We start from the raw sequence: 13,017 nt of genomic DNA, 5'->3' as shown, positions 1-13,017 counted from the left end.
TGACCACAATCCACTTTACTTCCTTTCCTTTTTAAATACCTGTAGAAGTTCTTACTATCTGTTTTTACATTCTCAGTTAGCTTCCTCTCATTCTCTAATTTCTTTGACCTGATTAAACATTTAGTCATTCTCTGATGTCCTTTATATTCTGACCATAGCATGCCAATTGATCAGCTACCTCTGCTATCTCATCCACATAGCCTCCCTTTAAATTTAAAATACTAGTCTTTTGACTAATTGGCAATGGCCAACTACCTATTCCTGTTTCTTATTGTCTAATCACCAAAATGCTCTCCCACTGCCACTTCGAAACTTCTGTCAGCTTCATTCCCTAGAACTAGATCCAGCACTGACCTCATCCCAGTTAATTAAACATATTGCAAATAGTTGAGGATCAAGGCACGTTTCTTGTTATATCCTGCCAACCTGTAGAAAACCTATTCTCTGTCTCGGATTCTTTAGTCCATGGCAATATGCCACCCACCTCCATAGAGTTTTCATTTTTTACAACAGCCTTTGATGTGAATCTTTATCAAATGCCATTTAGAAATCTAAGTACAAAAATCAGTCCTTTATCCACAGCACAAGTTACTTTCTAAAAAAAAACTGTATCAGATTGATTAAATATATTTCCTTTCTCTGAAACCATGTTGACTCTGTCTGATTAACCTGAACTCTTCTAGATGCCCTGCTATAACGCTTTTAATAATAGTTTCCAATATTACCCTATGTCAGATGCTAAGGTGACTGACCTGTAGTTTTCTGCTTTCTCTCTCCCTCCATTTTTGAATATAGAACTTACATTCTTTCTCTTCCAATCTCATGGGACTTTGCTTGAATTTTGAAAATTGAAATCAAAGCATCAAATGTCTCACAAGCTACTTCTTTTAAGATCCTAGAATGAGATCCATCAGGACCCAGGCACTCCTCAGTCTGTAGTTCCATTTTACTCAATACCACTTCTCTGCCAATTGTGATTTCTCAAAGTTCCTCCTTCCCTTCCATTTCTTGGTTTATCACAACTTTTGGGATCTTACTTGTATCCTCTCTAATGAAGATAAATGCAAAATACCTGTTTGATTCATCTGTTTATTTCCCATTATCAATTTGGTAGACTCACCTTCTATAGGAACAACACCCACCTTTTTAAACTCTTCTTTTGAAACTTTATAGAAACTCTTAATATTTGTCTTTATATTTCTGGCTAGCCTTCTCTTATACTCTAAGTTTTTCCTTATCAACATTTTAATAATTCTTTGTATTTTTTGGATATTTAACCCAATCTTCTGACATGCCATCTGTTTTTGTGCAACTGTATGTTTTTTCTTTGAGTTGGATCATCGCTTTAACCTTACTATTTACTACAGATGAATTTTGCTTCCTTGGTGGAATGCATCTTTTCGGTATATTCTGAAAAATCCCTTTAAACATCTGCTACTGCATCACTATTGACCTATACTTTAACCTAGTTTGCCGATTCACTTTAGCTAACACTGCTTTCATGCCCTCAATATTTCTTTTTACACAAGTTTTAAAAAAAAGTCTCAGCCCCTCTTCTCTTTCTCCCACATCAAGTGTAAAATTTAATCATTTGACGGGCATTGCTACTTTGGGATGCCTTAGTTATGAAAACTTTAATCAATCCTCTCTTACTGCACAATACTATGTCTAATGGAATCTGTTCACTGGTTGGCTTCAGAACATGCTGTTCTAAGAAAGTTCTGAAAACATTCTATGAACTCCTCAAATGAAAACAAAAAGTGCTGAAGAAATTCAGCAGCATCAATGGAGAGAGAAATAGGGCTAAATTCAATCTACATGGAGCTTAAAATTTCCCTGATTACCACCATGCCTTTCTAACTGGCTCTTGTTATTTCTTCCTTGGTGCTGTACTCTACCATGTGGTTACTGGTAGAGGCCTGTACACCACACTCAGAATGATTTCTTCCTTTTAACATTTCTCATCCTGGTTTCCTGAACTTAGGTCATCCTCACTATTGTGTTAATACGATCATTAACAGAGCCACCCATCACCTTCTCCTAGCTTCTTGACCTTCCTGAATGCCCTGTACACTTCAATGCTTAGGTATCAATGTATCATACAGCCATGTTTCTGTATGGCTATTACATCATTTTTATTTGTTTGACACTCTTAATTACTCATCTGTTTTGTTTCAAATGCTACATGCATCTAAATGCAGAGTCCTCCATTCTAGCATTTAATTCTTTTTTGTATCCTTAGCCTTAACTATCGATTTAGTCTTGGATTTGTATTCTTTATTCCTTCCAGTCATGGTTTGTTTAACATTTCCATTATTAACAACTTTCTCTCTTGCCTTGCCTCTACTCTTTAATTTGTAGCATCTTCCCAAATTACTGTAGCAACTCACTACCATCTCCCAGTTAAATATGAGCAATGAATCCTGGCCTAGCCAACCGAATCCACATTTAGGACAGATACGAAAAAGACAGATTTTTTAAATCACAGGCTATTGTAAAGCTCTAAAGTAAGAAGATATATTATCCTGAAATATAAAAATAAACACTTACTCAAGTTTATGCACAGGTAACCAGTAAACCAGACGACCATTCATGACCAGGTTTTCTGCAGCCAAGTTCAGCAGATCAATGAAAATGTCACTCAAGTGATAACTCATGGAGACTGGGACGTGACTTTCCGTGCTGAAAGGTAATAAAATCAAACACAATCATTCTTCAGATGGCAGATAAGTCTTTTTTTTACAATGCGAATATCTTTAACTTATTACTTAGATCTTGAACACCACAAAGTTTCTCCCATGCTCGTAAAGCAGGTTGATGAAGCTAGTTTAAAATCTTCACGACCAGGTGGGCAAATATAAAACTTTGCCTTAATTCTCTGGTTCATAAACAATTAACAGAACTGACAGTTTTCAAGTATGCAATCCTAAAAATGTTTTTTTTAAATGGTAAAAGAACAACTAAAGCACAAATGTAACTGTGAAAATTATCCTTTAACACTTCACAAGTACTAACACAGTTCAAATGTCAAGGGTGAAAGAACGCAGTCTTAGCGAAAATGCAGTGGTGAAAGCAAAGCACAAGGTTAAGCTGGTAGTAAAGTTCTATACATCAGAGGTTAACCCCAGGTGACAACCTGGGAGGTTGACAGAGTTGAAGCTGGAGTCATATTGGTATTTGTGGGATCAAGAGTGGATGGTTTCAGTTTTTACTAATATCCGAAGTGAAATGCACTAATGCCTAGTGTAATGCCTGTTGTGAATCACATGTCACCTAAACCCTTTGAATTCTTCTGGCATCCTCTCTTGTAACTGACCCACCAAATGGGCACTTCACCAACATCCACTGCCAAAAATTTTTCTACAGTTCATATTCATTTTAAATTAGTACGACGAAATTTAAAAATCTATCCCCCTCATTACACTCAATGCTGTTCGAAATTGTAGTAAACTACTCATATTCAATTTAACTGTAAAGCAGTAGACTGCTGCCCAAGTTATTTTTTAGGTAATATTAACAATCAAAAAGGGAAGACTCGCAGCTTTCCACTGTGTGTGTAGGATCAACTTTTAGAAGGGGTCAGAATCTTTAAATCAATGCTAACTAGAGATCAATGGGCCATTAATGATTTTGCCAATATTCAGCTAATTTTCAATCTATCTTCCATTAATTGTAGTGAAGACTTAACTTTTTGTTCTATAAAATTAATTTCTAAATAACAACCATTCATCCATATAATCACAGGGAGCATAATAGTGTTATTAATAATGTTCAACAGGTCAACATTGAACATTAACTTCAAAAGAACAAAAGATTGCAATAATGATGCAATATCCAAACAATATCAAGTTAACAACTTGAGAACGTTATAAAATCTAAGAAACGTTTTACCTTCTTACAATGAACTTAGAGTCTTATTATAGTTTTAACATAGCTCACATTTTGTGGCTTCTGAATTTAATTGCAATTTAAAGAATGAATATTTTATTGTACTCTACAGACACTAAGAAAATGCATGTTTTAATATATGTATTATAAAAAACGACAAGATAATGGTTTGTAGATCAGGCTGAAAACAAATTATGAATGCAATGAAATAACAGAAACTTGAACAGGATGTTTAAATTAAGATCATCTGGCAATCATTTCCAATTTTCTTTGGGGCGGGGGGGGTGGGGAAATGAACAGACTGATCAAAGTGAAGAATGGTAGTCCTGAGGAATACAAAATTAATGGTTTCTATTAGCAAGAGAGTCATTTACAAGATAAACATCAGTGTGAAGGTCATTCAGTGCCTCGTAGACATTCATTCAGAATAATCCTTTTCTTTCCTGATGAGGCATCTAATTGTTTCTTAATTCCAGAGTTCTCACATTTACTAGTCTACCAGAAATATGTTCTGATCTCTCACAGAGCTTCCTGTTTCCATGTGTTCACTACTTTGGCTTGCAGTTCACAGTTTGAGTAGTGTGCTTAATCTTCTGGTACAGTTCAGCATTCTATTGGTTTACTGATTTCTATTTTCCAGTAATCAGATACTGTGATCATCAATTTAAAGATGCTAAATCATTTTTAAATAAATCTTCAGCAATTTCATCAGTATTGTGAGGTAAACATTTTACCCATTACTTCAAAAATGAAAGTAATAATGTGAAAAGAGATTATAGTATCTTACCATCTCCCTAGACTTATTTTTAACCAATAGAAATTATTTGAGTCTGTATTTTAATTAGTTCAGAAGTAAGACTATAGCCAGAGGTAAACAGTGCCATCTAGTGATTGAACTTGACCTCGCAGCACAAAACTGCAAAGAAGGCCAGCAAGACACAGAGTCAGAGGACAGCCCCATCTTTTTTCTTATCCAGGCCTCATTTAACATCCAGTCATCCAGCTGGTCACCCCTACCGGGCATTCAGAGGCAGTCTATACATGTAAGCAGCATTTAAAAATGCAAGCATTGGTAGCCCAGAGGCCATTGGTCAGGCCAATTCCAAGAAGTGTTGGGAAGGGAGGGCAAGCGAAGGATGGGAGTGATCCAAACTTCCTCGGTAATGCCTAAAGTAACACTCTGTTCCATTTGGTTCTATAGTGGGTCTGCACAATTAAAGTAACATAAATACCTTATCTATCTATAGGACTCTAACAAAGCACCTGCCCTCATCAAATAGATGCTTCAAATGTCCAAGAGAATAGCAATAATAATATAGTAAAGCAAGTGGAAATGAGCACTAAGTACTCGGAGGATTTTAAATCCCTTTCATCTCAGTTTCTGCAGAGGAAAGGATTAAATTTCCCCTCTATATCTCATTCACAAGTCAGAATGTATTCAGGTTACCGAGTAGTTAAATATGGAAGACTATCTGGGAAGAGAGCTCTCTGTTCAAAGTACTCACTCAACCTCCTCTTCTCCAATCTTTGTCTGGATAAAAATTGCAATATTAAGAAGCTATGTCAAAAAAGAACACAGCAGGCCAGAGATGCACATTTTGAACCTCCCCTTTTTTGATACTCCATGCTTTAATTGATGAGCCCTGCACCCAAGCTGGAGCATTTTGACATACTGTTGTTTGTGTCTGTGTGTATCAGGTTATTCCAAGAAGCACACTACTAATTACTGGAACAATTAATACCACAACCAGGGGGTCTCAATCAGCTCCTGGACCAACTCAAATTGTCTGCATCAGTCAAGCAAAGGAAGCATTTAACAGCATGATCAGACAACAGCTAAAGGAAGAAATAAACCAAACTGTTAAGTCTCCACAAGGCTGCTAGCAAAATATTTTAATGTGAACACTTTTTCACATAAGGTGCGAATGACTTCATAAAATAATCTACAAATATTTTCAAACCTTTAGTTCTATAATGCTGATGCTTATAGCTATTCCTGTCATGATCTACTGTCATGGTGTACCACACTTGTCCGTCTGTACCAACCTCGTGCATCCACTGTAGTTCCTCTGGAAGCACTCTGCTGTTGTAGTAGGCACCTAAAACATTATTATGTTAGTATTAACAGTTTTTAACCATGGGCTAATCGCTCAAATCGAATGAGTACTTACTATTCCTCTGTTGGTTTTAAAACTTCTTTCTGTGATCCTGTTTTTCTTGTGGATTCCCTTATGCCGTATGGAGCTGGAAAAAAAACAATATTTGCCAATATAAGGAAAAGGTTCGACAAAAAGAAAACAGTAAATTGTCACACTCGTTGCTTCGTTTTATACTTGATTATTGAGTCATTTTACCAAAAGAATGTAATCATGGAGTGACATCTGGGCATAGCTGAAGGCTTTTTCAAAAAGTATCAGTATAAAAGTTTAAACACAACATAACCATGGTTTAAAATGCAAATTAGTCAGTGAGGGGAAATTTTAAAACTGGCTCCGGAGGAAAAAAACATGTCTCAGAAACACTCAAATTTTTGCTTTTGGTATTGACCCAAATTATATTATAATTCATTCACCACCAAGGAGAGCAAGCAAATGTACCCAGCCTCTTTTGAAAAGATAAACAAACTTGTATGAAGAATTACAGTGAAAGAATTATGTAGAGTTATCAGGTGCATTAGAAAAGCAACCACACTCTAACGTGTTTAATTAGTTGTAAAGTGTTATGTGATGAGATGGTGATGAATGGTCTGCCTACAAAACACGAATACAATGTCTAAAGTTTATTCACCAAACCTATTTGCACATCTCCCAATGGATATCCAACAGGTATGCTCTCCTCACTGCTCCCAACTCAACCAAAAACTTCTCCACCCTGTTGTATGCTACTCACTATTCTTATCCAATACCAGGTCAGAAGATGGAATCCTACAACACTCTGCAGAGAAACTCTGAACCAAAATCCAACTCGAGATTGAGCAACATTATTGAGCATTGCTGACCTGCAACTAAATCTCTTCCTAAATTACTGCCTGCAGTAAACAATGCAAAATATGTTGCCCAGCCTCTTCTACCTCTAAATATAATGGAACATCAACTTACGATCTGTGATGATTGCATCAAACAACTTCCCTCTCCTCCATATATTTTTTGAGGCATCAGAAACAAGCACATCAACATAGAAGCCCTCCAAGCCATACTGGCGAAGGTTAGCGCGGATGTTCTCATCTGGTCCTCTCCATTTCTGGTTTTTCCTGCTGGCCTTACCTGCAGAAATATACAATGCCCATCATTTCATAGTAATCAAAATAAACTTTAATAGAAAGCACACCACATTTACTGTGTAACTAAAAGATGGAAAATTGATTTTATCTGATTGATTCTTTTCAGCTCTTTATTCCGCATCCACAATCCTCAGAATTTATTTACTAATGCTTCTATTTCCACTTCTTTATCTTATACTCCTTTCAGGGGCACTGCACTTTCTTTGATATTTGTTTTTTGCTCTTTGTTCTTACAATGACTCCACCGGCCGCCCCCCCCACAGTGCCATTCATCACTGACAGAACCTATTTTACTTTGTGTAACAACATCCCCCTGTCAATGTACATATATTCTTGTACAAAACATTATTGCCTATATCCTGAAATATGGACACTGAAAACCTGAAATTAAAATACAGAGTGTTGGAAAGATGCTAATAGCATCATGTGCACACTTCTGCGCTCAGTCTGCCACAATGTTCTAGTGAAGCCCCACACAAGTCTGAGAAACAGTGTCTAATCCTCCAATTAGGTGCTTGACAGCATCCTAGACTCAGCAAGGTGTTCAACAACTTCAGACCATTAACTCGCCCCTCAATTTTGCATTTTTCCTGCCAAGTACTGTACTATGGATCTTTTTCTTCATGTTTTTGCCTTTTACACATAGTCGTCCTATTAACAGTTTGGAGCAATGCTTAGTTTCTTTATCACACCCTACAGTTTAAAGACATTTTAACTATTAATCTCTTTTGGCCTCTAACATATCCCTGGCCTTTGTTATTTTTTTCTGCCTGACCTATCTCCACTTTTTCAACATCATAAAACCCATCACATATCTATCTCAAGAGTCATGCTGGACTTGAAATGTTAATTCTGTGCAATTTTAAATAGATGCTGCCAAACCTGCTGCCTTTTCCAAGCATCTTCAGCTTTTCTTGCTTGCTCATTCAAGTTTTACTGTGACCAAACCAACTGGATCCTCCATCTTCCCAATACACTAAACATCAGCTGATCCTCAGAGCCCTGCACCACACTTCCCTACACTATCTTTGAAATCGGTACATCATTACATCACATCAATATATCCTATGGTCTTCTAAATATTGACATTCCATGTCATCCTTCACTTTACTGCAACATAAAGCTTTCCACTGCCCTCATCTCATACTCAAATTCTGCTGACCTGAAACACATCATCTCCCAATTTCTTTCCCCTCTTAAATCAGAAAATACCTTGCATTTATACAGCACCTTTCTAGTACTCAGATGTGCCAAACACCCTTAAGCTAAATACAGACTTGAATTTAGGATAAGTCTGCACACAGCATATTGAGAAATCAGATGATCAACCAACAAATCTATTTGAGTGCAAGTGGTTAAGCATTTTAAAAAAACTATTCTACCCTTCTGTAAATTCAGCCATTGGAAAGGTTTACATCCTTCAAAACTTTAAATCAATGACAAGAATGGTACAACTGAACCAAATCTTTCAAACATTCACTCAGATCTCTCTTTCCAGAGCCTGGTGTCCATTGAACTTTTTAATTTTCTTTTGTGAATTTCTTTGGAACTTTTAATCAAACTTTAATACTGCTGCACAAATGAAGAATGTTTCCTTGCAGAGTACCTCAAACCGAAGTCCAAAATTAACCCATTCAAGTTTATAAACAACTTCCTTTTTCAAATGAACATCAGTTTCCTTGATAAAGTGCCAGAAATAAACCTACTCCTGCTTATTTTAAGAAACTCATATTCCTTTTTAAACAATGCAAAATGTTTTGAAAAGACTTGCTGCTTTTCATGCCTGGTTACTTACCACGCCCATGAATAATGTTGTAGTCAATGTCTGTTCCACATACGTAGGCACCAAAATGGGCACAAGCTACAAGAAGACTACCTAGGAAAAACAAAAACAAAAGCAGCCATGTCAAAGTGAAACTCTATCAGGACTACCCATTAACACTGAGAAGGATTTAGAGATAGAACATATGAGGACAATAAGACACAGAAGTGGAAGTAGGCCATTCAGCCTAGCAAGTCTGCTCTGCCATTCATTGAGATCATGCCTCATCTAATAATCCTTAACACCATATTCCTTTGCTACCTGAAGCCCTGAAGGGAGTTTGCCTCACCTCAAACAGGGTCTTTTATAGGAGACATGAATGTTCCATCCACTATCCCCATCAAGAATTAGTTGAAAAGCAGACACTGAAATCAATTTTCCACTGTTCTGATATTTGAAAACAGATCTATTTGACTTAGAGCCACTTCGATATAGCAGAAATGACAAAATTACCTGGGAATCACAAATACCATCATTGCATGTGTTACTTCTGATTTTCATGGCAGCTAAGTTTGCAAATACTCCTATCTGATGAAGAAAGCAGTTTACCATTCAACCAGTCAGCTGCCTCCATTTGTGGCTGTACTCACCAGTGAGTGAAAAGTGCAAACCGGGTAAGAGGAGATCCGTTTCAGTGGATTTATTTTGGATAGCCAGGGCACCCGTTTGGAGAAGTGAGGCTCCCGTGTGACATGGCCCTGAGACAATTTATGTGGGGGTTCTATAGAAGGTCATACTCAACTAGATACGTAACTCTGTTGTTCTCTCCAAAAATGCTTTCAGACTAGCCAAGTCTGTCCAGCACTTCCTGCTTTTATTAGAATTTATGTGGGAAGTCGGGTGCCATTAGAAGGGTGACCTACATTTTGGATTACAAGGGAAATAAATTACATAAAAAGTGCATGAAACCAAAAATGGTCCATAAATGTTGAAAGTAAGTCTTCATAATCGATTAACAAAAGGACTTTCAATGTTTTGAACTTTTTGTTTTAATCAATAAGTGTTTTCTTAAACATTGACATTATCAATAAACTAGATTAGATTAGTTTAGATTCCCTACAGTGTGGAAACAGGCCCTTCGGCCCAACAAGAGCAACCCACCCAGACCCATCCCCCCCTGACTAATGCACTTAACACTACTGGCAATTTAGCATGGTCAATTCCCCTAACTTGCATATCGTTGGATTGTGGGAGGAAACCGGAGCACCCGGAGGAAACCCACACAGACACGGGGAGAATGTGCAAACTCCACACAAACAGTTGCCCGAGGCGGGAATTGAACCTGGGTCCCTGGTGCTGTGAGGCAGCAGTGCTAACTGCTTAGCCACCGTGCTGCCCCCCGTAACTTTATTTTATTTCTTCATTTTATGGGAGGTATTTAATAAACTGATGTTTAATTTTTATTTCTAATTTTCAGCATCCATAGCATTTTTTCTTTTATGAAGATGAAAGATATCTAGAATAGTGCATTCGTTTTGGCCAGCTTACCTGAAGATGTCAATAACTGAAACAGCTGAGAAAAGACTCTCAAGATTGCTTCCTTGAATAAAAGGGCAGTGTTGAACAGATTGTACCTGTACTCATTGGAGCTTAGAATAAGAGGTGATCATATTGAAGCATGTAAAATTCAGAGGGAGTGTGACTAGATAGATACTGAAAGAATTCTTCTCCTCACAGAAATATCTAAAACAGGGCAGAAGGATACAATTTCAAATTAAGCAGCCTCCCATTTAAGATGAAGGTGAGGAGGAATTTCTTCTCTCAGAAGATTGCTAATCTTTGGAATTTTCAAACCAAATCAATAGTTACTAAATACATTCAAGGCTGAGTTAGACAAATTTTTGATCTACAAGTGAGTTAAGAGCAGCAGTCTGGAAATTAATTTAAAGCCATAAACATGTCAGAATATGATTAATATTAAATGGCAGAGTAGATTCAGGGCAGTAAATGGACTACACCTAATCCCATTTCTTATAGGCTTATGTTCTGTCCTTATGGGTGGTCATGCCACGACAGTACGTCAGTCAGCAACTTGCAAGGTGCACATAGGTACAGTTAAAAATAAATTGGGAAACCTGCTATGAATTGTCCCTGCTCCTCCACAAGCTTTGCCATACCAATGCCTCAAAGACCAGGCATTTACATGGTTTACATCTGCAATACTAGTTACCCAGCAAACAAGCCAAATATAGACTGGCCTCGTCCCTTTCAGCATTAACCTAATTTTAAATATCACAATATGTTTTAATTATTGTCAAACAATCTTTTTACTCTGAAAAGCAAATTTTTCTAAGTGTGGATTCACATTCCTTCAGATTATAAAGATTGTTTGCATCTGCAAAATTAAAATGTTACTTTTTCTATCGCTGTTCACTGTAAATTTTATTTTTCTTTGACTCTCTGTACATAATTTGATACTGAATTAAAATTCTCAATTTAGACTCTGTGTGCCTCAATGAGGATTGTTCAGCCTGATTGGTTGAGCAGACACATTCTGTTTGTCCTTTTTACACAGATTGAACATCCCCAAAGGAGGACTTTGTGTTTTTTAAACCAGCTTATAAATTGTTATGATTATCTGAAATTTGGCATTCTTGCATTTGTCCTGATGAGAAAGACAGAATAAAAGGGCTTAATTTGAAATTGTATCCTTCCGCCCTGTTTTAGATATTTCTGTGAGGAGAATAATTCTTTCAGTATCTATCTAGTCACGCTCCCTCTGAATTTTACATGCTTCAATATGATCACCTCTTATTCTAAGCTCCAGTGAGTACAGGTACAATCTGTTCAACACTGCCCTTTTATTCAAGGAAGCAACACATCCCTCTGTTCAGCAATATTTAGGTCCATACAATCAAGCACCTATTTAAATTGCATCTATGTGTTGCCTGCATAACATGCCTTTAGAATTTTTTAAACAATGATGGGAAAATAAATAAAATACTTAGCAGTTAAAAAAATGGAATAAAGCTTGCACTGTTAAAGATTTCTCTTAAATCCATCTTTTTACCTGTTCCCACAAATGGATCAAATACCAAGTCATTAGCTCTTGCTTTTGCGTGATTTGCCATTAGAAACGCAAGACCTGCATCCATACTGGTATTCCCAATGAAATGACGCTTCTTCACACTGTATAAGTTGATTAACTCCCTTCGACCATCAGCAAGCTAAAACAGAATGGATCATAGCAGCAAATTAAGTATTCACTTATTTTAATTCTCCAAACTTTTTCTTTAAGTATTCACTATTACCAATCTTTTTGATGAAAATTATTTAATGCTGCAATATATTTTACATTTTGATTAATGAGATATATACAAAACTTTCAATCAAGATTTCTAGCTTCTACTAATCAATAAGTTTACCAATTCTCTGGAATCCTTCATTGTATATCATTTAAACTCCTCAATCTACCAGGACTGAATGTCAAGACAAAGGATAGCATGTTCTGAACAGAGAATGTTGTCTACGGGTGATGTTGCATCAGTTGCCCAAAGAGAATCAGCCCTGTTACTGTGTCTTTTTACCCCTCACCCTAAGCACTAAGGGAACTAGTATTGAACATGATGTTGTCTCTCCAAGTGTGATCGGACTGAACAACCCATCACTGAGAATAGTCAGTGATATTCTGTTGCCTTGGATTTACGGTGACAAACACCCTGTCTATTAATGAAGAGCCCAGCATTTACAATGGAAAATCAGCCACCAACTATTGCCAACTCAAAAAACAGTCAGTCAGTCATTCAACAACCCTGACCCACAGGACTAAGATGCTCATCGACAAGGCCCACATTTTCAGCATACTGCTGCATCACCAAGTCCACCAATGAAGTAATCCTTTTCAGAGCAAATAATTCTAAGCATGCTAATGAAGCACAGAAGGTTTGGCTGGCTTGGGCATATGTACAGGATGGATGATGGATGCATTCCCAAAGATATCTAAAGATGTGTGTAGGTTAGGTGAACTGGTCACACTAAACTGCCCACTGTGTTCAGGGATGTGTAAGTTAGGTGCATTAGTCAGGGT

At 37.0% G+C, this 13,017-nt stretch overlaps 1 protein-coding gene across 1 annotated transcript in view; it reads right to left on the bottom strand.

Moving 5' to 3' along the window:
* The window catches only part of trmt11 (tRNA methyltransferase 11 homolog), a 96,558-nt gene that overhangs the window by 65,062 nt on the left and 18,479 nt on the right, over nucleotides 1–13,017 (bottom strand). Inside the window, exons 7-11 of the mRNA XM_060821210.1 lie at nucleotides 12,001–12,157; nucleotides 8,964–9,044; nucleotides 6,987–7,151; nucleotides 6,060–6,132; nucleotides 2,551–2,682 (exon numbers count right to left, since the gene is read on the bottom strand). Coding sequence (XP_060677193.1) covers nucleotides 2,551–2,682; nucleotides 6,060–6,132; nucleotides 6,987–7,151; nucleotides 8,964–9,044; nucleotides 12,001–12,157 — 608 coding nt within the window. The remainder of the gene's footprint in view (nucleotides 1–2,550; nucleotides 2,683–6,059; nucleotides 6,133–6,986; nucleotides 7,152–8,963; nucleotides 9,045–12,000; nucleotides 12,158–13,017) is intronic.

Source organism: Hemiscyllium ocellatum, chromosome 3, assembly GCF_020745735.1.
Source record: "Hemiscyllium ocellatum isolate sHemOce1 chromosome 3, sHemOce1.pat.X.cur, whole genome shotgun sequence".
NCBI classification, from domain to species: Eukaryota; Metazoa; Chordata; class Chondrichthyes; order Orectolobiformes; family Hemiscylliidae; genus Hemiscyllium; species Hemiscyllium ocellatum.
The sequence above is the reverse complement of the archived record's forward strand: the minus strand, read 5'-3'. Positions and strand labels throughout refer to the sequence as shown.